Genomic DNA, 27,868 nt, shown 5'->3' on the forward strand with positions numbered 1-27,868 from the left:
TTTAAGGCACCCAGTTGATGTTTATTCGAATAGCGTCTCTGATAAACTAAACTCACGACTGCAACCATGGCCACTATTTATACACACGCCATCTCTCGTGATCTTTCTACAATGTTCTTTAACTGTCAAAACTCGTATATTCGAAGTCTAGAGCTTTCGAATTCGAATATACGAGTCGCTGCAAATATTCAGCGTTGCCATACTTACGATCACTCAAAACGTTTATTCAATGTTAATAATATACACAGATATGTTACAGTTTGAGAGCCACTGCTGTTTGAAAGCATTATGCAACTTTAAATCAGCCGTTAAAATCGTTATATTTGAATTCAAGTACAATTACGTAACAATATTTATGAATTCATCTTAAGGCCAGGGTATATAAAAAGTTCCTTGTTTTGAATTCGCTCATTGAGCTTGTTGTCATCATCAGTTTTTGGTGCCCCAATCCGAATTTTTGTAGTTTGGCAGAAATTCGGCGAGAATGAAATCTCATTTGTGACGGGATCAATTGGAATTTTTCCATTTCCGATGTCCAACAATTGTTTTGAGAATGTTTTGGCAGAAGGGCTTGCATCAAATGCACACACATGTTCGTCGATAGCGTTCGGCTTCTGTAGCTTCATTTCCTGTGAAATAAATTTGAATGAACTTCGCATCATCATTTGGAATCGGTAACAATGCTCCAATTTTGTGGTAAATTTGGCCTTGAACTTTAAAGGTGAGCATGAATCCGATGTTGTTTACTATATTAGTTGCCCCGAAGGACGCCATTTGAAAGCATGAGTTGTACTTTCTGATATTTTGTAGGAAGTGCTTCGAATCGGCTCAATAATTGACAGAACAACATTACCGTTCGAATTGCACATTCCCAGATTCCTTAGAGAAATATAGATGTTTAACTGATTAACACAAAACTGCAATTAACGCAAAGCAAATCAAATGCAGTCAGTGACTAAATGAAAACAAATTTTATTTGAATAAACCCATTATTTTTTATTAAAAGTGGAATACGGAGAGTTATTCAATATAGGGTGTGTTCGTAAATTCAGTATGATTGCATCACTGCAGCAAATTAAAAGTTTAGCGTTCGAAAGAGCATATTTGCGATTATTGCTTTACGTCAAACGTTTTTTAATGCAAATTGTTGGCAGTGATGCCGCAAATTTGTGCAACCAATGCATCATTAATTTATATGTTGCAAAAGTTTGCAGGTCGTGGCATCAGTGATGCACAAATTTACTGCATTTACGAAAAATTGATTTCACATGGAAATTTCTTATTTATGCACCTAATATTATAATATAAAAGAACTTTTATAGTACAATGTTGCACCTTATTAATAGCGGCCTACATGTTTTATCGAACGATATGAAAATTTTGTATTTACCGGACATGTGCTGGAAAGTATTAATTTCTTCGCTTACACCAAATCATTCGATTCAGAGTACACCACTGTGAATTACAATTTTTAGATTGGTGTTATGCAACGAAATGAAAATTGTGATTATTTGAATGATGAAAATGAAGAAAAATCACTCATATCTCGAATGAAAAAAATATTTTTTTTGGTGGACAATTTTTTTTTTTTTTTAGAAAAAAATGTTATTTTTTTTTGACAAAATATTTTTTTTTTTTTTTTTGATGTCATTAGCGGTATAAATTTGATTTATCACGCCCAAATCAAAAATCTTACTTTTTGTGGAAATATTTGAAAAATTAATCACATGGAATTTAGCAAGCAATTTTGCCCTAATTAGATGGCCACCACTGTATATAGATATCATCAGAAATGCTGTTTTAAAATTTGTCAAGTAAGTATTATATTGGGATATTGTGCATTTTCAGGACTTTACGTTTTTTGAGACATTATGACATGATAGGAGACCTTGTGAATTGACCAATTGCATTTTAAAGTAAAAAATAATATCATAAGGTGAACTTACTTTTCAAAATTACGATGTCAATTGTAACGGTTTTTGTCTTAATTTATAGAATGTTTTTTGTTTGAAAAAATTATTTCTGAAAAATGGTTCATATTGCTATAATATTATCAATACAATATTATACAGATATTGGTTTGTGAGCGTTTGGTGCAGCATTCTTAACTATTATCATGGATAAATTGTTTCTTATACTTTTAATCGTTGCCCTGTCTGCCTCCAGAGCCTTCATTTGAGAAACTTGCGCCCCATTGCCACTTAGTTGAGATCTCCTTTCCTACTGGCGATAAATTGAAATTGTCATATTTCAGAATAGTAATATCTAGGGCAACCTTCTAGAAATCTGGATTCTTTAATTGGAGAATAAAATGCAGTGTGTCGTGTAGACTTTAGATGACAGGCAATGCATGGCGCGATATCAGTTGTTAAAACTGCACCAACGGCTCTTATTTGTCTCTCAAAGTGATGCGAAAGCGTCGGAAGTCCATCTGGATGTGTCAAAGAAGGGGATCCTTCATCATAAGCTGATGGTTGGGGTGACTAGACAGATGACATGCCAACATAAAATGTCTAGTCAACATTACGTTGTGTTGTATGACTGACATTAATCTGGTCTCCTCATGAAGATGATCCACGTTCGTCATCTTGACACAGCCGAGTGTGAATCGGAGTGCATTGTTTTGGGCCGTCTGTAAACCTCGCCATTGGGTGTTTCTAAGAAATGAAGTCCATACTGGAGCTGCATAATTAAGAAGAGAGTGACCTTTTGACTTGTATGTCTTTATCCATGTCCCAAGAGGTGCCAGCAAGAGCCTTAAGGACTTTGTTCCTATTTTTGCCCTTTGAATTATTTTAATTTGTGAAGATAAGTAAAGGAGGCTGTCAAAGATTACACCTAAGATTTTCGGATTTTGTACCGTGGAGATAATTTGACCTTCGCCTGAGATGTTGAGCGCCACCTTGGTCCAAGAGGTGAAAAGGGACACCAAGGATGAAAAAGCCTGTTCAAGTATTGAGATATTTTGGCACATATGTCGTCGATGTTGATACCTGATGAGAAGATGGTACAATTATCCACATAGGACGCCATAGAGACAAATGGGGGGTTGCAGGAAGTTTAGCCAGATATAAGTTGAAGAGTATAAGAGTACAGCTGTATCAGCCGAAACAGTTAGTTGTCAATAATAGTGATCAATTTATGACATTTCCTTATATTTTGGTTAATAATACATAAACTTAAACATGTCCTATTTGTAACTCATTTACGAAATATACACTGTAAGTACTAAACCATAAAAATTTTAAAACCCTCTGTCATGGCGCCACCTAAAATCACCTTCCCACCACTGTATTCTATAGTACATAAATATTTAGTTATTTATGGTCATCAAAAAAATGGTTTTCTGTTTAATTCATTAGTAGTGGGTGTTGAAAATATCACCATAAATACATAAATCATTACGCATAGTTTTTTTCTATTTTTTGAACAACATGTTCAAATTTTAAACAAATATTCATGTAGATAAAACTTAAAAATAAAGTAGTTAACTTTGTTATCTAAATCATCAAATCATATACGCACATTTTAACCACAGATTTCTCTCGAGTTACTAACCAAAACTATGCTGCCTTCAAAATTTACAACTAAAAGGATTAAAAAAAAACTTAGAAAGTAGACGCTTGGGCAAAAATAGACCTATCTAAGACATTAATTAAATAACATTAACAGTTAGAGACAATTTTAGTTCAAATAGTTATCAGTTATATACGAATGTATTAAATGAAATCATAATTGATAGTAATTTTAGGCAAAATTTTAGCTGTGTTTTGATGTTGCTAAGATAAAACAACACCTCTTTCTATATTTAACCTTAACTTTAAAGAAATTATTTAAAATTAAAAAACGGAAAACACGTGTTCTGCTATTTTTTACCTCTCAGCAGAATAATTTTACTTTTTATTTAATTCTAAAACAGGCCACATGGACATTTGCTTGTTTTCTTCATATAAAATTAGTAAATTAGACTAATAACTTTCAGCAGGCAGGCATTTTTAACAAAACAAAGCTATATATCTTAATTAGGTGCTGTAAAATCAACGTTTGTTTGAGTATTATACTTAATACATATTTAACTAAATTCGCAAATAAGTAAAGTGTTAGTTAGCATTTATATTTATATCTATGATGATGTACAACGCAATCAAACTGGTAGTGAAAATATTTCATAAAGTAATGAAACTATTATTTCTGCAAAGGGAAGAGCATTTACATATAACGAAAAAGATGGACTTTGTTTATACGACAATATCGATGTCGAATTTCCTCTCTATATCTCAAATTGTTTTTATTTTATTTATTAAAAAAAAAGAATAATTGTTAGAAAGTAAATTTTTTCATAAAACGTTATATGTATGTATTTATTTTAGCAGTCGATTGAATTCAATTTAATACAATTTCATATTTATTACAAAACTAAAGTGATTTTATACCGAAATCATTGTAAATTTACGAAAATAATAACAATTAAATAAAAGGTAAACATAATATACAACTTAATATTATCAATAGCTGTGAAACAACCCAAAAATAAAAATAATAATATCTTAAAACAATATAGGGGAAAAAAGGAATATTTGAAAAAAGATCATTTGATTACATATTACATGTGTAGAGTAAATATTAGCAAGAGTTGGTTGGAGGAAAGGGGTGGGGAGTAGTTTGGTATTCAATAAAATAAACGTCTAAGTGAAACGAAACTTTATTTAAAATCAAAAGAGGGAGTATCACGGCAAGTATAGGGACCCATTGGTACAATTATGACGTGTAATTCCAAGTTATTACGATTTGGTCCCACCAAATGGGGGGATAGATTAATGGAAGATAATGCCAATTCATCGAAAGGTATTAAATTATCTAAGTTAACAACACGTTGCTCACCACTAAAGTATTCGGTTCGTTCATGCAAAGTTAGAATATGATCGATTTTATTTTGTACGCCAGTTATAAGACAAGCAATCTATAACGTTGGGAAATAGAAGTTTTTAGAAGTTATTAATTGTTAATTGTTTTTAATTTTATGTATGTGTATATCGATGGCTTAATATAGAAAGGTCGTATCTCAACTTTTAGTTACTTTACAGCATAGTTGGGGGTAGTGCACTAATTTTTAACTATCACTAATAGTTAGTGGTAGTGTAAAATATTTCACTAATTTTTTTAATGTTTAGTGATGAGTTGAAAAATATAAACCTCACTCAATAATAGTGATAGTGTAGTTAAAATTTTTTAACTAATAATATTTTGAAAATAGTTAAAATATTTTTTTTGCAGCCTAATGAAATAATTTTTTCTACACTAAAATTTTTAGTTAAAAAAATATTCCTGCACTATTTTTTTCAACAAAGAAATGTTTTACTCTATTCATAGTTTAAGTTAATATATTTAAGGAAAAAACGTAAAAGCGGTATATAAATATACAAATTACAATAAAAAGAGAAATAAGCAATTACACATAAAATAATTAGCGACTATTGGCTTTAAGTAAAACAAGCTTTTCGAAATTCGAATCACTTAATTTATTTCTCGGAGGAGAATCCACCATTCCACTAAAAGAAAATAAACGCTCTACTGGAGCAGAAGAAGCCAAAGGCGTGTTAAATTTAAAAAAAATTTGCCTTATTATTGGATATTTTTTGAGACTGCAAATATCAGTGTCCGAGCTTAAAAGGAATGCACGTATTTCACTTTCTATGCCATCTTTCTGAACAAATGTTGTCCTAACATTGAAGATGTTAATAAACTAAGTAATTTCTTCAATAACTTTTTCACTTACTGTCAATTTCCCCAAAATCTAAGAATCCTACATTATCAGTGTTTTTTTGTGTTATTATTTCTTCGGATGCTGAAAAACACTTTGAAGCTTGCTCAACAAACATCTGTATATTTAATATTCTAGTTTAAACTGGAATAACTTCATGATCACTAATTTTGAATATATTAGTGCAAAGAAAATTATTCAAGCTTTTTTTTAGTTATTGTTAAATTTTTTAACTATTTGAGTTTAGTGCTTATTTCTACACTACCACTCAATTGATTTATAGTTAAAAAAATATCACTATCACTAAAAAATATTAGTGATAAAAATATAAGCTTCACTACCACTAAAGCTGATGAAAATTAGTTAAAACTATATTTTTTAAAATAATATTTAGTGCTAGTGAAATGTTGATTGCACTCAACATTTAGTGCACTACCTCCAACTCTGCTTTACAGGAGAAGCAAAAAACTCAATATTATCAGAAAGTGAAATTGAAAAAAAACAACTAAAAATTTGTAATATATCAAAAAATATTTTTAGAAAAGTTGTTTGTTTTAATATAAACCAAAAAATATGCATTCAGCATTAAATGAGTTAGGGGATTTTCTTTCAAACGATTTTTTAAATGAGTTAGGGCTTTTTTATAATTACTGTAAATCTGTTATCCGTCAATGTAGGAAACTGAATTTTTTAAGGGAGTTCTATTTGAGTTTTGTCTACCAGAATATGTAAAAAACCCGATTTTGTAAAAAAACGAGATACGACCTTTCTATATTAAGCCATCGATATGTTGTACTTACTTTAAAACGTTTTTCATTTACTTGTAAATGTTTACAAGTCACTCTTACTCGCACCGTATTAAGAGAGACTTCCGGGACGTCTTCGCCCCACACCATTTTGGCTTTATTGTATTTGATACCACGAGGAAAGAATTCCACTTCCCATGTTATTGGTTGTTCTGAAAATATAATACAAACAGAAATTTATATTGTTTGCCTGGAGTTCAAGGGCGCTAAGCTACTTTTTATTAATAATAAAACTTTAATTTTTAACAAGGTTTACTACCGATTCGAAAACGTAACACTAATTTGGATTATTTCATTAACGGTATTTGTTGTTATTTCGTTAAGGAGTTTGGAATGATATCAGTAATTTCGGTTTGACTTAAATTAATAATAAAATCTACCAACATTTAATTTGACAGTTGATATCAGACATATTGTTGAAGCTTCATCTGTCGAATTGATTGTCCTTTATTCAGTTTGTTTTGCCAAATCACCATGGACAAAAATGGTGTTCAGCAATACGTACAAATTATAAAATTCTTTTATCAAAATGGATGTTCAGTTCCAGCAAAGTTCCGATTAGCTCCATTTCTGGATGAATGGGTACGACGTTGACCAGGCCGTCAATGTCGATGATTACCAACTTTTTTTGCGACAAGCGATTTGAGGGCATGGTCATCTCACGTGGGGGTGATGTGATGAAATGCAATACAAATGCACTTATCCAGGGACTGTTGAGTCTTCCAACGTGGCGAACCTTGAGGGTTCTAGGCATAGATAAATACACATAGATCGGAAACTCTCCTGTCGAAGACATAACTCAGCTGAAACAACAAGACTTCGATTTTTGACAACAGACTTAGGTTTTTTCTCTCTCAGTAACGCTTCTATGTATATTTGCAGAAATTCTAACTATTCCACAGTGGAGGCCGTGGAATATAGCTCCTCATCATTATAATTTGCGTATCATCTATAACTACAATGAGGATTTGGATTAGCTTTATCTTGGTTTTATTGACGTTGAGGCATTTAAAGCATTCAATTATTTTCAATGAATATGTCAAGTTTATTTTTCAATCCATTTAGTGTATGCGAAGAAAAGCAGATATCGTCGACATTGTACAAGTCTCATAATTATTGATGTGGTCACCATTGGAACTTTTGTATCTGTTTTTGAAAGAATGCTAACCAATACCACAACAAATATGGTTATAAACGCATATCTATAATAGAGCTCTTTGAATAGAGAATTTTCGCTATTGTTTCCTTTGAAATAAACCGAGCACTCAGCATTAGAATATAGTTCTGATCGTAGCTTTAATCTCATATAGCTACGATATATAACAATCTGTCATATGCGCTCTCTACAGATGGTATTAAATGTCAAATTAATAACTAAATTAAACAAAGAATATTTAATTTCAAATTTATTTCTATATTAAATCTAAAATAACTTTAATCTCAAATAATTTTAAATAAATGTGAATTATTTGAATTCTCATCTTTAAAAACTGTTCTTGAATGATATTATTATGTGCTTCATTATTGATGAATTTATTCGAATTTAGGAAGGCATTTAGAATGAATTGTAATGTACTGTAACGTAACGTAACGTATGAAGTCGTGAAAATGACTACATCGAAATTGTTTGTTCAGTTTTGTGTGTTCCGACACTCGCACGATATTCAATCGCATGTGAGTTGCAAATCGCTAAACTTTTATCACCATGTTCTAAAATTTTGCAAGTTAATTTCTGAGAAAATTCTTATTCTTAAGAAAGGTCTTTTAAAAAGGGATATTTAAGGATTAAAATATTCTACGAAAATTTTTACTGAAAAATTTCAACAAAAATCACCAAAAATCCATTTATCATCCGAATAAGATAAAATGTAAATAGTCATTAGGAAGATCTACAAAAAACATAAATACATATGTAAGTTATCTCTTTTAGTTCAAGAGATATTTAGGTTCATTTATTTATTTTTTTTATTTTGCTGGATTTTTTTTTTGTTTTTAAATATAAAATTCCACAATATAAGCCTGACAATAATAATATTCTCTCGGACTTCAACTTACAAATTTTTTTCATTTAGTATAAGATCCCTTCGACCAAAAAATTAAAACTTTGACCCGCTGTAAAAAAAAAGTAGGACCAGCTGAACTATAAGTTTATTCCACAAAAATTATCTACTCAACATGCTCTTTCAGAATTACATATATATTCTGTTTCAAAAATGATGTTGGACAGTGTTATTAATGAAGTGTCTATATCCGCCCGTACAATGACTCGACGCACAGAGGACAGATCGTTTTATACAAAATGCAACGATTGATGTTCTAAAAAATGCAATAGCATTTATATATTAACAAAAAGTTTTAAATTGTTTGTCATTCATTCATTCATTCATTCATTAAATTTTATCCATTTGTCCCAATTTTCACAAAGTTTAGTTATTTTTTAATCTCAAGTTATGCTGGTAGTTTTCATACTTTAAATATTTTAACAGACAGTATAACTTTAAGTTAAGAAATATCTAGACGTCGCGAAAATGGTGCTTAATATATTTTTACAATATAATCCAATATAGATACAAATTTTCAAATGAATGAATTGAAAATTTAATTGATGAAATTGAATAAAGCTAGAATCGAGAAACGATAACTTTTTGGTCTTTTTATTATAGAAACCATCGACTTTGTTTAAATCATTAAACCTATAAATTTAACAATTCCGCTAGAAGTAGCGATTTTAATACATCTTAAACCCGTATAATAAGTCATTGAAAAATCATTTTATTATAAATCATATTATTCCTTAACCTGTTATCATATACTTACCGTCTTCAGTCTCAGCAATATTCCCCGGTGTAAAGAAACATGTCACATAATTACTATATTTGTCAATCAAGTCGAAATTGTTCACTACTTTACTGATACTCCACGTGTCGTTCGAATAGAGACGTGGTGTAAATTGTAGACAACCATCCAAAGAGTTACGCACCTCTTTTACACGTTCCTCCTGGCCCGATTGGTACGACATACCAATGGCCATATGCTGAACGATGAATTCTTTGTGGTATTCCAACAAAGGAAAAATTAATAAATGAGCTAATTCGCGAGTAGTCATCATGGCAAATCTTATATGAATAACCGTTTGTTCTATAAGTTGTATGAAATGATCATGCTTTTCCACATCTGTTAAGCTGTCGTCATTATCCAGTAGATCTTTACGTTGTAGCAACCAATTTTCCAAAATCACAAATAGTTTGTATTCACTGCGCACCACCAAATCATTTTGTTGCAATAGTATGGCCATAACCGTAACATCAAGTTCCATAAAATCTTTGGATTCGGACACAATTTCTAAATTCCATTTGAGAAAACGTTTTAGGGCCTCCGTTAACTCTTTGTGCTGAGGACTAAAGGCAATTGTGTATTGAAGCCAGGAAACTAGAAATCCTTGAGTAGCTGCCTTAGCTGTATGTTTCGTCATATATTGGACACAGAGTTCCACCAAATCTTGCACATTGTATTTATGGGCCAATGCCAGCATGGGCATTACGGTGTTAAGGGATATATTGATTTTACCCACATATAAATATTTGAGAAATTGTGGAAATACAGCCTCACAGCATGGTTCCTCAACCAATTCGATGACGTGCTTTCGACACTCATTCCACTCGGGATTCATAAGCATGACTTGGAACACATCGCTACTGGCACATAGGATAACACGGTGGGCCGGGTACTGTTGGTCACCCACCACCAATATAATGTCCGACATTAATTGTTCCGCATACAGATTGGCAATTTTCTTTAGGACACTGCTTGAATTATTCATTACACGCTGTAAAAGATAAACAAAATATGAACATAATTTTAATAATTAAATTTCCAAACAATTGCACAAAACTTACCAAACTTATTGAACGTTCCTGGGATTGGTCATCCATTTCAATAATAGAGGGTAATACCTCGTCATCTCCACCACTACTACTGTTCCCACTAGATGAACCCATATCTGAGGACATTTTCTCCATTTCCAATCAATCGAAACTGCAAAAATCTGTTCTCAATTTTGTTCCAGTGAGTTTGAGATGACTTTTTCTTATTAGAAATTTATGGATAAACTTTTTAGAATACTCAAACTCCTGTTACATGGCATTAATTATTTGCTTACGATTTATGGTAAAAATGTTTCTATACTTTACAAATTTTACTGGGATTCTATTTGGTTTTTTACAACAAAATTTTTAATAAAGACTTTTCGATACAATTTTCTTCTGTAAAAATAATAATAAAAGCTTCTTCTTCTTCTTATTAGACAAACAATCAGCTGTACAATGCAGAGTTGTAATTTTTAGTAGTAGGTTTTGATAATTGAAGGTTGCCATACTGCAGTATTAATTTAACCCTAAAGCCAATTTAAAATATCAAATGCTTTGTATTACAATACGGATTAATAAATAAATTAAATATGGGACCTTTTCGGAAATGCATCACTGCACTGCATTTGATGCGCATATGTGATTAATTTGCGATGCTTATGCAAATCTGCTGATGCTATTGCGCAGACAATACATCAGCTATTTTTGTGATGCTTGTTTGATGGTTTTTAGCGCATCATCTGTTTCTCTCTTGCTTTTTAGAACTCAAGACATTTGCAGTGTTGCCAACTTTTGTATTTTAGAACGTACTGCGCATCAGATGCAGCGCAGTGATGCATTTCCGAAAAGGCCTATGATTTTATTTGAAGATGATTTTTATACCCTTCACCATGAGTGACAAGGGAATATATTTGCGTCACCATAAAATATATCGTTACCATAATATAGAAAGGCTCTAACTCGTATTTTTTTGTAAGCCCAGATTTTCGTTTATTTTGATAAATGGTCATATATCATATTTAGACAAAAAATCTCGACTTAAAAAAACACGAGTTAGGGCCTTTCTATATTATGGTAACGAAATATATTCTGGATCGTTGTTGGTAGCATAGTCAACATACGTCTGTAAGTTGAAATCAACTTTCGGAAGCCCCCAAATAATTTGCATACATGTGGACCGGGAATATCGTTCCACAAATAGCTGAGATACTTTTTACCTGTTTTTGATCTATATCTGGACTACTAAGTCATTAATATAGACAATGGTTAGAAAGGTCTTTGAATATAGATATTTCAAATACCTTTTTAACGACGTATATAACGCCTTAGTAATTCGCACCTTCAATATATGTACATATTTTTGAAATCGATTTTTTTTAAAAAAAATTAGTTTACCATAAAATTACCCAAATAATTTTTGATCTATCACAAAATACATATCGTTGAAAATTTCAGTTCGTTAATAACAGACAAATTTTGTTATTTAACAAAATATTTATCGAATACAAAAATTTAATCATTTACATAAAACATTCCATTTTTATATTATACAGAACGAACGTATGAGTTATAGAATAAGGGAATTCTACAGTCATAAACCTAACATATTTTTCCTCCAAATTGCAAAACACAAAAAGTTCATTTCGATTGTATTTCATTTATTTAAAATTTATTGTATTTTCTTTATTACATACTTATGTTCATTTTATATAATTTGATCTTAATGAAAAGTTTAAAAAAAGCGCAAACACATTTGACAAAAACAAAAAAATGGACCACAATCTAAAAGAAATGCAAACAGAAATTATTACACACATCACAAACAATAAAAAACAAATTGTCTAAATATAAACATAAAACAAAATATAAAAAAATAATTAATTTGTCTTTTCTTTAAACTAAATGCACATGAAAACAATAATTGCAAGATGTTTGTTTGTTTATACATAAAATGTTCCTAGCATAAGGTGAAGGTTATTTTAAATACGAGAGGAAGATGAAACAACGGTGGTTATAGAGTAAAAGGTAGGTAGGGGAAAAGAGAGCTGCTACAATTATCAGAAAACCCTTTTACAATTCATCGTGACCCGCAAATTTGCTAATATAACTAACCAATTCGGGCAGGGATCGACTGTCGTCGTATTCACTTTGACGCTCACCGTTCTTATAAGCGAACAAGGTGGGATAGCCTTCGACTTGTTGGTCAACACACAATTTCTTGTTCTCAGCGGAAGTACAATCAACCTTAGCGATCTTAATAGCCTTTTCACCAGCATGGATTTTCTCTGCCAATTGATCCCAAACTGGACTTAATTTTTGACAATGACCACACCAGGGAGCATAGAACTTCACAAAGGTGACACCATCAGCAACCGATTTCTCAAAGTTGTCACCAGTCAATTGTAAGACTTGTACTTTATCTTGTTCGCCACTAACTGGCTTCTCGGTGGAAGCGGCTTCTTGACTGCCATCACTGCCCAACATTTTCTTAACATAAGCTTGTAATTCATCATGACCGCGAGAGCCAGAGTATTTTTCAATTTTCTTGCCATCCTCAATCCACAAAAGAGTGGGATAACCCTTAACCTCAAAGTCCTGGCATATGGGACGATAGACGGTGCAGTCGATTTTGGCAATGCTTACGGTTTCTTCGTTTTGCAAAGTCTTGGACAGTTGTTCCCAAGTGGGAGCCAAACGTTGACAATGGCTACACCAGGGAGCATAGAATTTAACAAAATGATTACCGCTTGAAACATGTTTGGCGAAATTTTCCTCAGTCAATTCAACAACTTTGCCCTTAACAGCAACTGGAACGCCAGCGTCCGAGCCTTCACCATGTGGAATTTCATTATCGGCATTCAATTGTTCATTGATGAATTCAGTTATGGCAGGCATGTCACGGGTGCCCTTGAATTTCACAGATTCATTTTCGCCCAATTTGAAGAAACGCAAAGTGGGATAACCGGTTATTTCGTGTTTGGCACACAATTCCTGTTGCTGGGTACAATCGACTTTGGCAATAATGACTTGGGGTTCATCTTTGACATTCATCATTTCAGCCAATTGTTCCCAGAGAGGATGTAAGCGTTTGCAATGACCGCACCTAGAGGTGAAGAGAAGAATGTGATATGAATAAATGTTTTATTTTAAATCATATTATTTAATATTGAATAATTAAGAAATTTGGGAATTTGGGAATTTTCAAACAAACAAATATTTTACTTATATAACAATTGGGGATTAAGTGAGCATCCAAAAGGGAGACTTAATAGTACCATTTCAAATTTTCTTTAATTTCTTCCTTTTTCCATTTGGATAACTATTTAACGACTTATATCCACTTCTACGTTTAATTTATTTCTTTTAAGAATCAAATTTTGTTTGCGAATACACTCAGGTCTCGTTTTATGCGGATTCAAATTTATGCGATTTTTAAATTAATTTTTTTTTAGAATTTTAAAAGATTTTGAAATTTTAGATGATTTTTAAAGTTTTTTTTTAATTCTTCATTTACATAACATTTTTACCATTTTTAAATTAAACCAATTTTGCATCACTGATATAATGGTTATAGTTTGTTTTTTACAAAATCAAATTCTTAATATAGATTCAGATACGGAATGATAATTAAATATTCATAGCGGCCTGACATATCTGTTTTCCGGATAACAAGAGTTGCATAAGCAACTTAAAAATTCAAAATCGCAAAGTTTAATGACAAATTATTTTTCAAGAAAAGAAGCAATTGAAGCTCCTAAAAATTCTTCGATTTCGTCCCCTTCTCACTAGATTAATTCTAGTGATGAAAATGATATTTTAACATATGATGACAATATCATCAAGTGATGAAAGTGACGTTGAACAAATTCCAAACCGATGCAGACAATTATTCAGTGATTCAGATTAATCATGCTCATTTTTTTTTGGATCACTTTCACTTTTTCTGTAATTATAAATATTTTTGTTTATTTGTTTAACGTATTTTGTTTTTATTGATTTTTTTATGCGATTTTGTTCTGATTTTTTAATTAAAATCTGAATTTATGCGGTTTTTCAGAATTTTGGAACGAATCATTAGTTTTTGTATGAAGCTAGAGTATCGTTTTATGCGAATTCAATTTATGCGATTTTTTTAGGAATGCATATATGCATAAATCGAGACCTGAGTGTATAATAATCATAGATTATAGTCCTTAAAAAAATATTGTTGAAAAATTACGGGTTAAAAAATAATTTTTCCGGAATGGTCTTCGAATTTGAAATGTCTTTCATTTGATACCTATTCATATTTTCTATATACACATCTGCTCAAAATAATAGATACACCTAATTGGAAAAAATTTAAATGGCGGTAACATTGAAAATTTCCTCGCAAGCGTTAAGAATACATCATATTATTAAAATTTCTATCTGGCAATGTCATGTCAGTCAAAAATCTGGCACCTATTTGCTTTCATGTTGATTTTTAAAAACGAATTTATTTGAATTACAAAAAATTATTTGCTCATAAAAATAGATACACATCAGTAATTTGTAATTTGTTTATATACAATTTTTTTTTGTGCAATTTTTTGTTCCTATTTACGTGAAACAGTAAGTATAATTTAAATTTTAGCAACAATTTTATAAAAAATAGGACTCTTTTGAAGAAAATGGGACGAAATCATCATTGTACCGAAGATGAGAAAAAAATTGTTCAAACGATGAGAAATCAAGGAAAATCATTACGGGAAATAGCAAAGAGCATAGGAAGATCTTTACATTTTGTCCAAAATGCTTTATCTAAAAAACAAAAAAGAGAAACTCGCGGTAGACCAAAGAAAACCAGTCCAGAAACAGATAGGCGGATCGTCCTTATGGTTAAAAAAGACGCTTTCATATCATCGAAAGCTATTTCTGCGGAGCTATGTAACGAAATCAGTCCACAAACAGTTCGTCGTCGTCTTTTACAAGCTAAATTGCCGGGAAGAATTGCCAGAAAAGTGCCACTAATGCGCCAAAAAAATATCAAGACAAGATTAGAATTTGCTAAAGAGCACTTACAATGGTCCGGGTGTGAAGGCGAAAAAAAATGGAGAAATATTTTATGGAGCGACGAAACAAAAATAAATTTGTTTGGAAACGACTGCCAAAGAAATGTACGCCGACCAAAAGGAAATGAATTCCACGTTAAATTTACAAAAAAGACGGTAAAACATGGCGGGGGAAACATAATGGTTTGGGGTTGCTTTTCATGGAATGGTGTTGGTCCGATATTCCGAATAGAAGATACCATGAATGCTAGTGGGTATAGAGACATATTGGAAAACGTAATGCTTCCATATGCATCGGAAAATATGCCATTAATATGGACATTCCAGCAGGACAACGACCCAAAACATAGTTCAAGATTAGTTAAAAACTGGTTCTTGGAGAATAACGTACCTGTTTTAAGCTGGCCCAGCCAATCCCCTGATTTAAACCCAATAGAAAACTTGTGGAGTGAATTAAAGATAAGGCTTTCGAAGGAAGTTTTCAAAAATAAAGACGATTTATGGGAGAAAACGCAAAAAATATGGTACGAGATTCCATTGGAGAAGTGTCAGAACTTGATATCCAGTATGCCCAGAAGAGTGGAGAAAGTTTTACAAAACAAAGGTGGATATACTGGATACTAGCTTTACTTTAATAATAAACTAATTTTTTTAAGATAAAATTTATTAGCTTTTGTTTAAAAAGAATTTTTAAAAATGTATCTATTATTATGAGCACCAAATTTTTCGAAATTTAAGAAATTTAATTTACTTTATAATATTTATTATTAATTATGAAATACCTATTTTGTTTTTGTTTTTTACTCTCCTTTTAACTATAAATAAAAATCGACTGAATTTTTTTTATAATTTTACAATATACCATTATTTTTTTTCGTTTTTAAAAAATAAATTTTGGTGTATCTATTATTTTGAGCAGATGTGTACATATGATGCCATCAGCGCAAAAGTGGTGTAACCCATCATTGGTTGCTGTTCTGGTGTTACATTACCAATATCAATACAAAAGTGGAGTATTCAAAAGGAGATGTAGCTTAAAAAATCGTTTTTGCACTGAGAACAAAGTAATGTAGAAAGAATGGTGTAAGTTTAATACCTATACCAATAAAAAAATAGTTTGCGGTTACACCACTTTTGCAAAAATACTGTTTGTTCTTTTAAGGCGATGGGTATACGTGTAAGATACGACACATCCATATGCAGCATTCAGAATTGTTGATAACAGAAGTACAAACTATTTAAACAAGCATTTTCACTGTTTAATGTGGTGCTGTACTTTAGTTCAAGATTATACATATATTTTCGCATTTTGTACTTGCAGCTGTTTCAATTGTTTTAGACTTACATTCAATTTTTTCAAGTATCAGTCATTAATCATAATCAACAAATAATGCTTGAAAATTATCTTTTCATTGCATTTAATAACAACAAACTAAATAAGGATCTCTAAGATAGATGTTATCATTTGTTAGTATAAAATATTGAGTTTAATATACCCATAAAAATAGAAACAAAAGAAAGCACTAGCCCAGCACGTACTGATAAGAAAACCATTTTTAAAGTGTAACAATGAAACTAATACACATTTTGAACAGAAATAAATGCTTCCTTATCGCCAACATGCAGATTTGAATAATAGAGGAAACATCAACAAAACATGGGTAAAAAAATTAAATGTATAAACTATATGAAACAAGATCAAGTAGCATTAAATTGAAAACACAATAATAATCAAAGGGGCAAAAAATAAAAATTTAAAAAGAGATAAGAGAGACTGGCGATTGACACAATAAGCCTACACAATAAAGTCATCGTTTGAATTAAATGGTCAGTCAACACCAAAAAGCTACGAAATGATAAACTTTTATATGAAACTCTAATTTAAAATAGTCACTGTTACTAGGAAATTTATATTATACCTACAGATTTATACCATAAATACGTAGGCGGTTAAAAACTGAACTGAAAAATGTACATATTTCAAAATCGAAGAAACAAAAATTAACAACTTATAAACTCTACGTGTATAAATCAAATTGGTTGTACCTATTTAAAATTAAAAGGCTAAAATGAAAAACAAAGAACTTTTTGCACATGTGTTAAAAAAATAAATTAAAATGATTCACAAATGGTTTATCTTTGTTTGAACACAAAAAGAAATTGTACTTTTGTTTTATCAACAATTATTATTTATTAATAATTTTAACTTACCAAGGTGCAAAAAATTTAACAAAATGATTATTTTTTGCAATGGCTTCATCGAAATTGTCTACGGTCAATTCCACAGCAAAATTTTCTTCAGCTCCATCTTCGGCAGCTATGAAGGTTGGCAAAATTAATGCAATAATTGCTAAACATAAAATTTTTTGCCACGCCATTTTTTATTTCTTTTCTTGTTTTTTAAATTACACCACACTATGTTTTAATTACAATTTAATACTTATGCATAAATATTATGAATAAATTTGATTGCAATTATTGTTTCAACTTCACTAACAAAAATGATTGTTGCAGAAATCTTTACGTGTCTGCCGTCAAAGACCGGCAAAAAACTTGTGTGGATGGGATAGAAAATTACCATCCACCATGGTTGCTTGAAAATCAAATTACCATCCACCATGGTTGCAAAAACTTTTGCAATGGCTTCATCGAATCCCGCTCAACTGGATCACGTCAAACCCAAAACACACCATGCAATTCTAATGGAATGGATTGGTTTGAAGACCCCCCATTTCACATTACAAAAAACTTAATATAAAAAAATCGTGTTGCTCATATAAGCGGCTCACGACGTAGGCAGCGCAGTGGCATCGGCTCACAGTAGCAACAAATTACCATCCACCATGGTTGCTTGAAAATAGAGTTGCCTTTGACGTTTTACATAGAGCTGTATTGCGATGTATCAACTACTGTTATCGACAGAAAATATGATAAAACAGTTTCAGGTTTAAATTTTATGAATTAATAAAACAAAATGGTTTCTATTCAATTTAGGTTTATTGAAAAAGTAATTAAAATACAAATAAACATGGATGTATTCTACCATGTCTTCAGCAGCAGTGAAAATGATTCGATGCCTAAAAATTTCATAAATGACAGAACAAAAAAAATTACCCTGGAAAGTTGATGATTCTATAGCGGTATTCATGATGTGAAGCAGAAGAGTTATTTATTTACATACATATTTAATCATTCTGCATGTCGCATGGTCAAAGTCCAATTCCATTATCCTGTAAAGAATGCCCTCCTGCCAAACCATATCAAAGGCCCCCACCATCAATGATCCTGTTTCGTATTCTTAACAGTATAAACCACTCCATCAATTTTCCGAATACCGATAGCAGTGAGATCAGTCTGTAATTTACAACACGTTTAGGGTCCGAGCGAAGCTTATAAATTGGAACCACCAACCCTTTGTTCCATACTTCAAGGAAATATGCAATGTGGTTAAATAGAATAGCCATGTAACTTATTAGCCCTAGTCCTCAGGGCAGATGCTACATCATTTGGTGTTATTAGATCACTACTTGATGTCCGGGATATATCATTGATGGAGGTGCCGTCAGCCATGAATTCCTTACCAAAATTAAATGATTTCACATGATTTGCCAATGATGAAACTTGCCGAAATACCGTTTCCCCAAAAGATGTTGCATTCTCTGTGAACATCATAGAATCGGTAGACAAACAGCTCAGCCTTACCAGGGTCGTCCGGGAGAAGTACCACCCAGAATCAATCAAATCTGAAATCGGCGCCCTCTTTATAAGCCGGCACAAGTATTTTTAGGATATGTTCTAAAATTTAATGATATAAAACTTCTTAACCCTAACAAATGGTTTTAATGAACAATTAATGTAATTTATGACTTGGAAGTATGTGGATATAGCAACAAATGAAGATGAAAAAAGTGAAGTTTATTTTGACATTAGCTCTCGGAGATAATTTGGCATTAAATTCAATATTTTTTTCATTTCAAACCTACCATAAGAAATTTCGAAAATTACGAATCTGATGTTTTAATTGAAGATTTCTTAGATACTGGTATTCACGAGTGTTCGTTCAATAACATTCCATTGTTCCATGTAATCAAAAATGTTTCTGTGGACTTTATGCATGACATATTCGAAGGTGTATGCCACTAAGAAAAATCCGGTTTGGAATTTCGTTCTTCTAATGTTGGAAATGGTAATGATCAACGCAATTTGGATTAAAATACAAAATCATAATTTAATGTACATTGCTCTATTTAATAAAAAATTAATACCAAAATTTCATTTTCTCACCCATTACCCGAAATGTATGGTCCATTAAGGCAGATATAGAATATAAAATAGAGTTTCTAAACTTTACAAAATTGTATATATTGTCAAAATTATTACAAATGAGACATATTTTTTGGCTAGTGTTCAATATATACACATTTTTTAGCATGGGAGTTGAATTTAAATGTATGTACATTTAATACATATAATTTTTGTCAGCCGAAACAATTTTGTTGGAACAGAATTTATACGATTAAAGGAATATTTTAAACAGAATTGGAGGTATGTCCATCAAAATTAATAGTGTTAACGATGCTTGTCATGGCAGCTAGAGAGTTTGTATCAAACATTAAGAGGTATGCACCATTTTCTAATGCATACTTATATATGAAATTTTTAAAATTATTATTTTTTCAGATTATGAAATATTTGTTCCAGTTTTAAAAGTTTTTAATATGCCACAGTTTTTAATTTTTAAAAGATGTTTCTGCAGGTTATCTCGAAAAATGGAGAAATTTACAAAATTTACCACATGTTACACAACCTTATTTGGATAATCCAAAAAACAACAAATAAATCTTTTAATAAATATAATATGAAATTATGACAAATACTGACCACGCTGTGTCTGAGTAGTTGTGCGTTTTTTTTTTGCAGCTAATCATTATAATAATTTTTACTAACAAAGATCATTTACTCAAGCATTAGCTGATACTGTTGCTTGTTTCAAATCTGAAATAGCATCTTGCCTCAAGGACATGAAATCAAGGACTACATCAAGTTTATTAATCATATTGATAATTCGACCGCCAAGAAATTTGCTGAATTGGAAGAAGACAACAATGTATAACATACATAAGAAAATTAACAAAACTGAAATTGTAGTTAGTGGATTACCTTATGGCTTAGATGATCTCACTGCTCCTATTATGAAAATTTTTCCATCTATTATATATCTATAGCTCCTCATATAGTATTGTCAAATATCCGACATATTCTAAAAACCGGTTTTCGAATTAAGAGTTAGAATAACCGGTTTTTAGCCTTTTTTGTCAATTTAAGAATTGACGTATATTAAATTATTTTTATACCCTTTGCCATGAATGGCAAGAGTATATATAAGTTTGCCATTCCGTTTGTAATTTCTACATTTTTCATTTGCGACCCCACAAAGTATATATATTCTGGATCGTTATAGATAGCGTAGTCGATATTGCCATGTCCGTCTGCATGTTGAAATCAACTTTCCGTGGTCCCCTAATAAATTACATACATGATTCATACCTCAATATATCGGGAATTTTTCCGGCTCGATTGCCCATAAATGGCTGAGATATAAAGAAAAAACCGGAACAACCTCGATTTTTGCCCTATTTTTTATCTATATCTGGATTACTAAGTCATTAATATAGACAATATGGATATCTAATGATAGATATTTCAAAGTCCATTGCAACGAAGTATGTAAAATTGGGAAAAAAAAATTTTTTAAATTTTTTTTCATCAAACAAATTTTTTTTTCATAAATTCTATTCCCCAAAAAATTTATTTTAAAAATTAAAAAAAAAATTTAAACGTTTAAAAATTTTTTTTAAAAAATTAAGGAGAAAATTCTTTTTTCATTAATATTTCTTCAATTAGATTGGTGTGGTGGTTATATTTTTATAATAATAATGATAATTTTATTAAAAAAATGGGAAACAAAATTTTATTTGTATTTTAAGTTTTTGTCAAAAATCAATAATTATAATTCAACTTTTATATTCCAACACAAACATTTTTCAAATTTAAAATGAAAACTTAAAAATGAAATTATTTATAAAGTATATTAAGTACAAAGTATATAAATTATAAAGTATCCACAATTGGTATTTGTTATTTTTTCTTCCTCAGCATTATAACAGGACATATATCATTGCATTTTATATAGAATTTGTTTGATAAATTGAATGAACATTGACAAATTTTCGATTTTCTAAAATAATTTAACCTGCATTAAATAAGCTGAGTCACTGTATTTATTTGCGACTCCTAAAAGCATTCATGAAATATTTTAAAGTTTTTCTTTTATTTACACATTTTTAATTCCACTTTTTCATTTGAAATTGGAATTTTATGTTTTTCTATATAAACTATATAGAGAAATCCCTTGAATTTGGTAATTTCTCGTTAGTGGCCTTTCTGGATATAGAAGGAGCCTTCAATAACGTAGAATCTGCAACTATCGTTTCAGCTCTACAGGATCTTGGTTTAGACCAATCAACTGTAAGGTTCATCACAAACCTTCTACGATACAGGATCATTCGCTCCGAAAAGGGAACGGCAGTGATCACGAGAATGGCCACTAGGGGTACACCTCAGGGAGGTGTCTTATCGCCACTTCTGTGGAATTTGGCCATAAATTGTCTGCTCAGGAAATTGGATCTCTTAGGTTATAAAACTGTCGCCTACGCGGATGACGTCGCGGTGGCAGTCTCTGGGATCCACTTGGACACGATATCACAACGCCTGGAACATGCACTCAGTATACTGAGTCGGTGGAGTACGGACAGTGGATTGAGTGTAAACCCAGGCAAAACTGAACTTGTACTGTTCACAAGGAGGTACAAGATTCCTCATTTCTCGCTTCCCCGATTAAATGGTGTTGAACTAACACTATCGGACAGTGCGAAATACTTAGGAGTTATTCTGGATAGTAAACTATCCTGGAAACCCAATACCCTTTCAAGGACGTCAAAAGCCTTGACGGCTATGTATGTCTGTAAGAGGGCGATAGGTACGCAATGGGGTATTAGACCCCAGTTTGTCAACTGGCTATGTGATGCGGTCATTAAGCCGACACTATTTTATGGAGTTTCTGTCTGGTGGAAGGCACTAGACAGTGGCTCGACGTGTATGCTATTCGAGAGAGTGTTAAGGAGAATGGCAATCCTGATAACAGGAGCTTTAAGAACGACCGCAACAAAGTCGCTCTTTACTATATTGAACTGGATCCCTGTGGATCTTATGGCAAGAAAAATGGCATTTACTTCTGCCTTTAGGCTAAACGCGATTGGTGCGTGGAAACACGCTCCATATGGTCACGCCAGCATAATAGGTAGTATTCAGACTCTTCCGGAGAATATCGATTACTGCATTTCTAGGCCCTTCTTAGCGAGGAATTTCGATTTCTCAATTCCGTGTGGTACGGAAGCAATGAACGGGCCCTTACATGACACAATGGGTCTCTCAGTCTATACGGACGGTTCTGTGAAGGGAGATCGAGTTGGCGTAGGTGTCTATATTCGGGAACTCGATATTAGGTTATCTTTCAGACTTCCGAATGAATGTAGCATTATTCAGGCTGAATTATCGGCCATCAAAAGGGCGGCTAACTGGCTTAGTTATAACAAGATATCTGACAGGGATATTTGTATATATACTGACAGTCAGGCAGCTATAAAATCCCTGACAGGTGTATACACAACATCTAACTTAGTCCAGGAATGCCGGGCATCCTTAAACAGGATGGCGAGACATTCAATAGTCGTACTCAAGTGGGTACGGGGACACGGGGATATTACTATTACGGGCAACTGTGTTGCCGATGATCTGGCGAGGAAAGGCGCCATGTTACCTGACGGAGACATAGATTTCCTATGTGGGATTCCGTTATCCAAATGCAAGCTACAAATTAGTAACTTCTACTATGAGCTCGCTCAGGCAAGATGGGACTGTGAACCCACATGCACTATGACCAGGACGATATGGCCCCGACTAAATCGGGGACGGACAATTCATCTTCTTGGCTTTACACGCTCACAATTGAGTGGTGTAGTGGCGGTCATAACTGGACACTGCACCTTTGGTAACCACGCTAGGAGACTTGGTTTGCCGTACCACGACTTCTGCAGAAGTTGTCAAAATGAGGAGGAGGATGAAACTATTTTTCATCTTCTTTGTCATTGTCCGGCATTAGGAGATCTACGCCTAAGGTTTCTGGGGCATCGTTCCCTTGATAGTCTCTCTGAGCTCTCGAATATGAGGCTTGAGGGCATTAGTGCCTTTATAGGTAGAAGTAATTGGTTGAAAAGACCAGACACGGCGATCACTTTAGAGTGACCCAATGATCGCCGACTCATTGGCACGTAAATTCTCCAAGATCTCCTCCCTCCTCCCTCTCTTTTTCTTCTTACATCTCCTCCTTAACTTCTTCAATCTTCTTCTTCTCCCTTTTCACTTATATCTGTCCCTCTTTCTTCTTCTTTCTTCTACTTTCAGGTAACACAAAAGGACCATTGATGGACCCATGTGAGCTGCTCTTTCTATCTTCCTTATTTCGTGGCTGCCTGGAAAACCTAACCTAACCTAACCTATATAAACTAAATACGTTTTGCTTTAACTTTCGTACGAATTTGATATCTGTGACATCCTCTATATAAGTGCATTAGCTGTTTTAAAATATTTCAAATTTAAATTATCCGTTAACGAAATAAAAGTCAAAACAATACTTCATACTACTTTTTTAAACAACTCTGTATGGTGGATCGTAAATTTCCACATGAATTTCAATGTCAAAAATTGACATTTAAAAAATAATTTGCACAATAGTTATGTTTTTGTGAAAAAAGTTAATAGAATCTTAGAAAATATTAAAAGATAACAAAGTGTGTTTGAAAAAGAATACTCAGTTTTTGTTACACAAATGTCAAAAATTAAAACATAAATTAAATCATAGCTAATTTGGGAGTCAAAAGTAGGCTAGAATCAGTTTCGTCATAAAAAATGGCAATACAAAATACGCATCATAAAGCTGGCGAAGAGGCCGGCGATAATGTAGTTGGTAGTACAAACACACAGCTTAAAGAAAACAAATCTAATGCACTAAAAGATGACCCGCGATTTCGGATACGAACCTCACAACAGGTGGCCTCAGCGTGCACAGGGGCTATGTTAACAGCTACTTTTAGTGAGCATTCCTCTTTTGGGAACAAAGTACAAATCGTTTTTTATTCATGTTTACTTATTTATAGTGACTCCCTTGGATGTGGTAAAAACAAGACTGCAGGCTCAGCAAACACAAATGTCCAATAAATGTTTCCTTTATTGCAATGGACTAATGGACCATTTATGTCCTTGTGATCCTAAATACCAAAACTCAAAACCAGTTCAGCTTAATGGTACCATAGTATGTATTAACAGTGCAGTATAAGATCTTGTTTTATAATTTTCTATTTTGACGACAACAGGATGCCTTAGTTAAAATTAGCCGCTCCGAGGGCCTGGGTTCCTTATGGTCTGGCTTAAGTCCCACCTTAGTCTCTGCATTGCCTTCTACTGTTATTTACTTTGTGGCATATGAACAATTTAAAGAACGTTTCCTAAAGTTTCACTACAAGTACCTGGCTGATGTTAAAGGCTCTCCTAGAGGACGAGATATTCCTATCCTCGTACCTCTATTAGCTGGTGTAACGGCCCGTGTGTGTGCCGTAACCGTTGTCAGCCCCGTTGAGCTTATACGCACGAAAATGCAATCGGAAAAAATGACTTATGCCCAAATCACTTCGGCCATACGGACAGTGGTACAAACACAAGGCATATTGGGTTTGTGGCGTGGTCTACCGCCCACTATACTGCGTGATGTACCATTTTCCGGCATTTATTGGACTTGTTATGAATCCATAAAATCCCAATTCAATGTTGTAGAACCCACATTCACCTTTAGTTTCTTTGCCGGTGCAATATCCGGCTCGGTAAGTGGCCAACCATATGTACATGTGTTACAATAATGTTATTCTGTTGTTGTGAATTCAAGTAGACCCATAGTGATAGCTCTAAAGCCAATTATATTTGTGCTAATAATGATTTCACAACAGAATAACAAAATTTGTAATCATATATGCACGTATTTGTATTCTTATCATACTTTTGTTGTCCAATTAATAATGTTTACTTTGTTGTTGGTGTTGAACATTTTTAGTTAGCAGCCACAATTACAACCCCCTTCGATGTGATAAAGACCCACGAACAAATCGAGTTTGGTGAAAAAGTGATATTTGCAGGTTAGTATATATTAAAATAAATTATACAAGGTTCATTCGAAATTTTTTGATTTAAAGTTAGTTAAATTTTTTACAAAATTAATTACTCTTCACATCAATGTGTATATAAAAATTTTACTATTTTTTAAATTGGTAATGGTAACGCTAATTTTTATTTTTTCGTAATCGAAATTTGCTGTTCTGTTACTTAAATATATCACTCTGGATGGTTCAGATTTTAATAATTTCTTAACCCTATAGTTTATTTAATTAAAATATTGTTGGTGTAGAAATTTTCTTCTCTTATTTGGTTTAGGAGTTATAGGCATTTAATGATATAAAATGTAATCTTAAATATCTCATCTGTCATACATCCGATTTCAACATATATATCATTTGAAAAATCTTGACAAGAGCCATATATATGTACATATGATATGATATTATTCTCTCATTTAATATATAATCTGAAAATCTAACGCATTAAATACCAAAGATTTAAATCTTTAAACATTTTATTTAAAAAAAAAATTATTTTTGTTTACTGCTGAATTAAAATTGTATATTAATTACGATTTTTATATATCATTTGAAAGACTTGGCGAAAGCATTAAAATTATATATAACTGAATCCAGTATATTATCGTATTGGACACCTTAATGTGGTTTTTAATACCGACTTTTTTACAAAAGAGAATTTGATATATATTGCCTTCTAATTAAAACAATTCAGTTTTTGTAAACTGAGGGTGAACTGATCTTTTACATGAGAGTGCTTCAAGATTGTATGGCCGAACAAAATATTAATAAAATATATTAATTTTTTTCAACATTTCACATTCAAGTGGCCTGAGTCACGTTAATGGTATGTGGAATTTTTTAATAACTTTAAAATTTGTTAACCATTTTCGTCTTTTAACTCATAAGAGTGATAAGTACGTAAACATTTCGATTCTTTTACATTTAAATGCAAAATAATTATTTAAAAACAAAATTTTTGTAAAAACTGAAAAAAAAAAATTTCTCCCCTTGTAAATGCACGCAAAACGCATGTTCTGAAAATCACGAGCTTTGATATTCGTTTCAGTATACACTAGCGCCAAATTTCTAGCGTTTTCGTTTGTCAGAGATATGCGCTCTTCAGAACATGGGCGATTAACATTTATGCATCGATATTTAAAAGGTATATAACTCCTAAACTATAAGAAGAAATCCATTCAGACTCTGAATATCAGAGTCATAAAGCATAAACTTAAATTATTAATAACATTTCATATTTTCAATGAGCTCATTTGCCCAATTCACAATTGGTGACGTAGCGTTGTATCGTTGTATGTCGTAATTTTTTTATTAATGTTTTGTTTTTGTTTCGAAATATTAGTTTGAAAAATATTTATGACATACAACGCTACAACACTACGACATCAATTGTGAATTGGGCAATTATGTATTATAAGTATTACAAGTTTTCTGAATTTTACTATTTAAAATTATTTAATACCACTTAATTATTTATTTCAATTTTAGATAAACCCGCAAAAGATTTACCCTCTCGTGGGGTTATGCAACGACTCGCGTCTATATATGCTCTAAATGGTCTACGTGGCGTATTTGCTGGTTTGGGCCCTCGTCTATTTAAGGTGGCACCCGCCTGCGCAATAATGATATCAACATTTGAATATAGCAAATCATTTTTTTATCAACACAATGTCCACCATTACAACGAAAATTTAATTGTTGCAAGTAAAAATAATGTTTAAATTTATAATAATCATATTACATATTATAATACAGATGTATAATATTCCTATAATTTTATTATACATAGTAATAATTGTTGTGTACAGTTTTAAGTTTCAGTTTTTCTACGTGTGCAAACGACATAAGTTTTTTATATTAGAAATACTATACAGAATGTATTTAAACCAAAAAAAAAATAGAACTAGATTATGTAATTATTTTGCATATGTTGTAAAGAATTGACTATGAAAAATGTTGTTCTTTATAAATAGTTTAAATTTTGTTAAATTTTCTTTTTAATAAAAAGGAAATCAGTGTTTATTAAAATGTGTTTTTTTATTGGAAAATTAATACACATCAACAATATTTTTGAAAAATG

The 27,868-nt window shown here is 31.9% G+C and overlaps 3 protein-coding genes across 3 annotated transcripts; 1 reads left to right on the forward strand and 2 right to left on the reverse strand.

Annotated features, from left to right (window-relative positions):
- Positions 1-4,332: 4,332 nt before the first annotated feature.
- Tango10 (transport and golgi organization 10) lies at positions 4,333-10,781 on the reverse strand. The gene is made up of 4 exons (XM_065508612.1): positions 10,464-10,781; positions 9,385-10,393; positions 6,562-6,719; positions 4,333-4,960 (listed from the first exon to the last, which is right to left on the reverse strand). Exons 1-4 carry the CDS (start codon positions 10,584-10,586, stop codon positions 4,703-4,705), a joined length of 1,548 nt encoding a protein of 515 aa, XP_065364684.1. The 5' UTR covers positions 10,587-10,781; the 3' UTR covers positions 4,333-4,702.
- A 1,289-nt stretch (positions 10,782-12,070) lies between these two features.
- prtp (pretaporter) lies at positions 12,071-17,875 on the reverse strand. Its single transcript, XM_065506611.1, has 2 exons — positions 17,678-17,875; positions 12,071-13,536 (listed from the first exon to the last, which is right to left on the reverse strand). Exons 1-2 carry the CDS (start codon positions 17,842-17,844, stop codon positions 12,504-12,506), a joined length of 1,200 nt encoding a protein of 399 aa, XP_065362683.1. The 5' UTR covers positions 17,845-17,875; the 3' UTR covers positions 12,071-12,503.
- Positions 17,876-24,300: 6,425 nt separating this feature from the next.
- LOC135958046 (probable mitochondrial glutathione transporter SLC25A40) lies at positions 24,301-27,816 on the forward strand. Its single transcript, XM_065508910.1, has 5 exons — positions 24,301-24,677; positions 24,742-24,896; positions 24,958-25,461; positions 25,689-25,770; positions 27,277-27,816. The coding sequence occupies exons 1-5, from the start codon at positions 24,494-24,496 to the stop codon at positions 27,507-27,509; spliced, it is 1,158 nt and encodes a 385-aa protein (XP_065364982.1). The 5' UTR covers positions 24,301-24,493; the 3' UTR covers positions 27,510-27,816.
- Positions 27,817-27,868: the final 52 nt, after the last annotated feature.

This window comes from Calliphora vicina, chromosome 4, assembly GCF_958450345.1.
Source record: "Calliphora vicina chromosome 4, idCalVici1.1, whole genome shotgun sequence".
In the NCBI taxonomy this organism is placed as follows: domain Eukaryota; kingdom Metazoa; phylum Arthropoda; class Insecta; order Diptera; family Calliphoridae; genus Calliphora; species Calliphora vicina.

Excerpts from the sequence above, each read along its gene's own strand:
- Tango10 (XM_065508612.1), bottom strand. The coding sequence starts at position 10,586 with ATGGAGAAAATGTCCTCAGATATGGGTTCATCTAGTGGGAACAGTAGT. Across the intron at positions 10,394-10,463 it reads AGGAACGTTCAATAAGTTTG|CGTGTAATGAATAATTCAAG; the intron begins GTAAGTTTTGTG and ends TATCTTTTACAG. Across the intron at positions 4,961-6,561 it reads TAAATGAAAAACGTTTTAAA|ATTGCTTGTCTTATAACTGG; the intron begins GTAAGTACAACA and ends CCAACGTTATAG.
- prtp (XM_065506611.1), bottom strand. The coding sequence starts at position 17,844 with ATGGCGTGGCAAAAAATTTTATGTTTAGCAATTATTGCATTAATTTTG. Across the intron at positions 13,537-17,677 it reads GTTAAATTTTTTGCACCTTG|GTGCGGTCATTGCAAACGCT; the intron begins GTAAGTTAAAAT and ends CTTCACCTCTAG.
- LOC135958046 (XM_065508910.1), top strand. The coding sequence starts at position 24,494 with ATGGCAATACAAAATACGCATCATAAAGCTGGCGAAGAGGCCGGCGAT. Across the intron at positions 24,678-24,741 it reads TATGTTAACAGCTACTTTTA|TGACTCCCTTGGATGTGGTA; the intron begins GTGAGCATTCCT and ends ACTTATTTATAG. Across the intron at positions 24,897-24,957 it reads TTCAGCTTAATGGTACCATA|GATGCCTTAGTTAAAATTAG; the intron begins GTATGTATTAAC and ends TGACGACAACAG.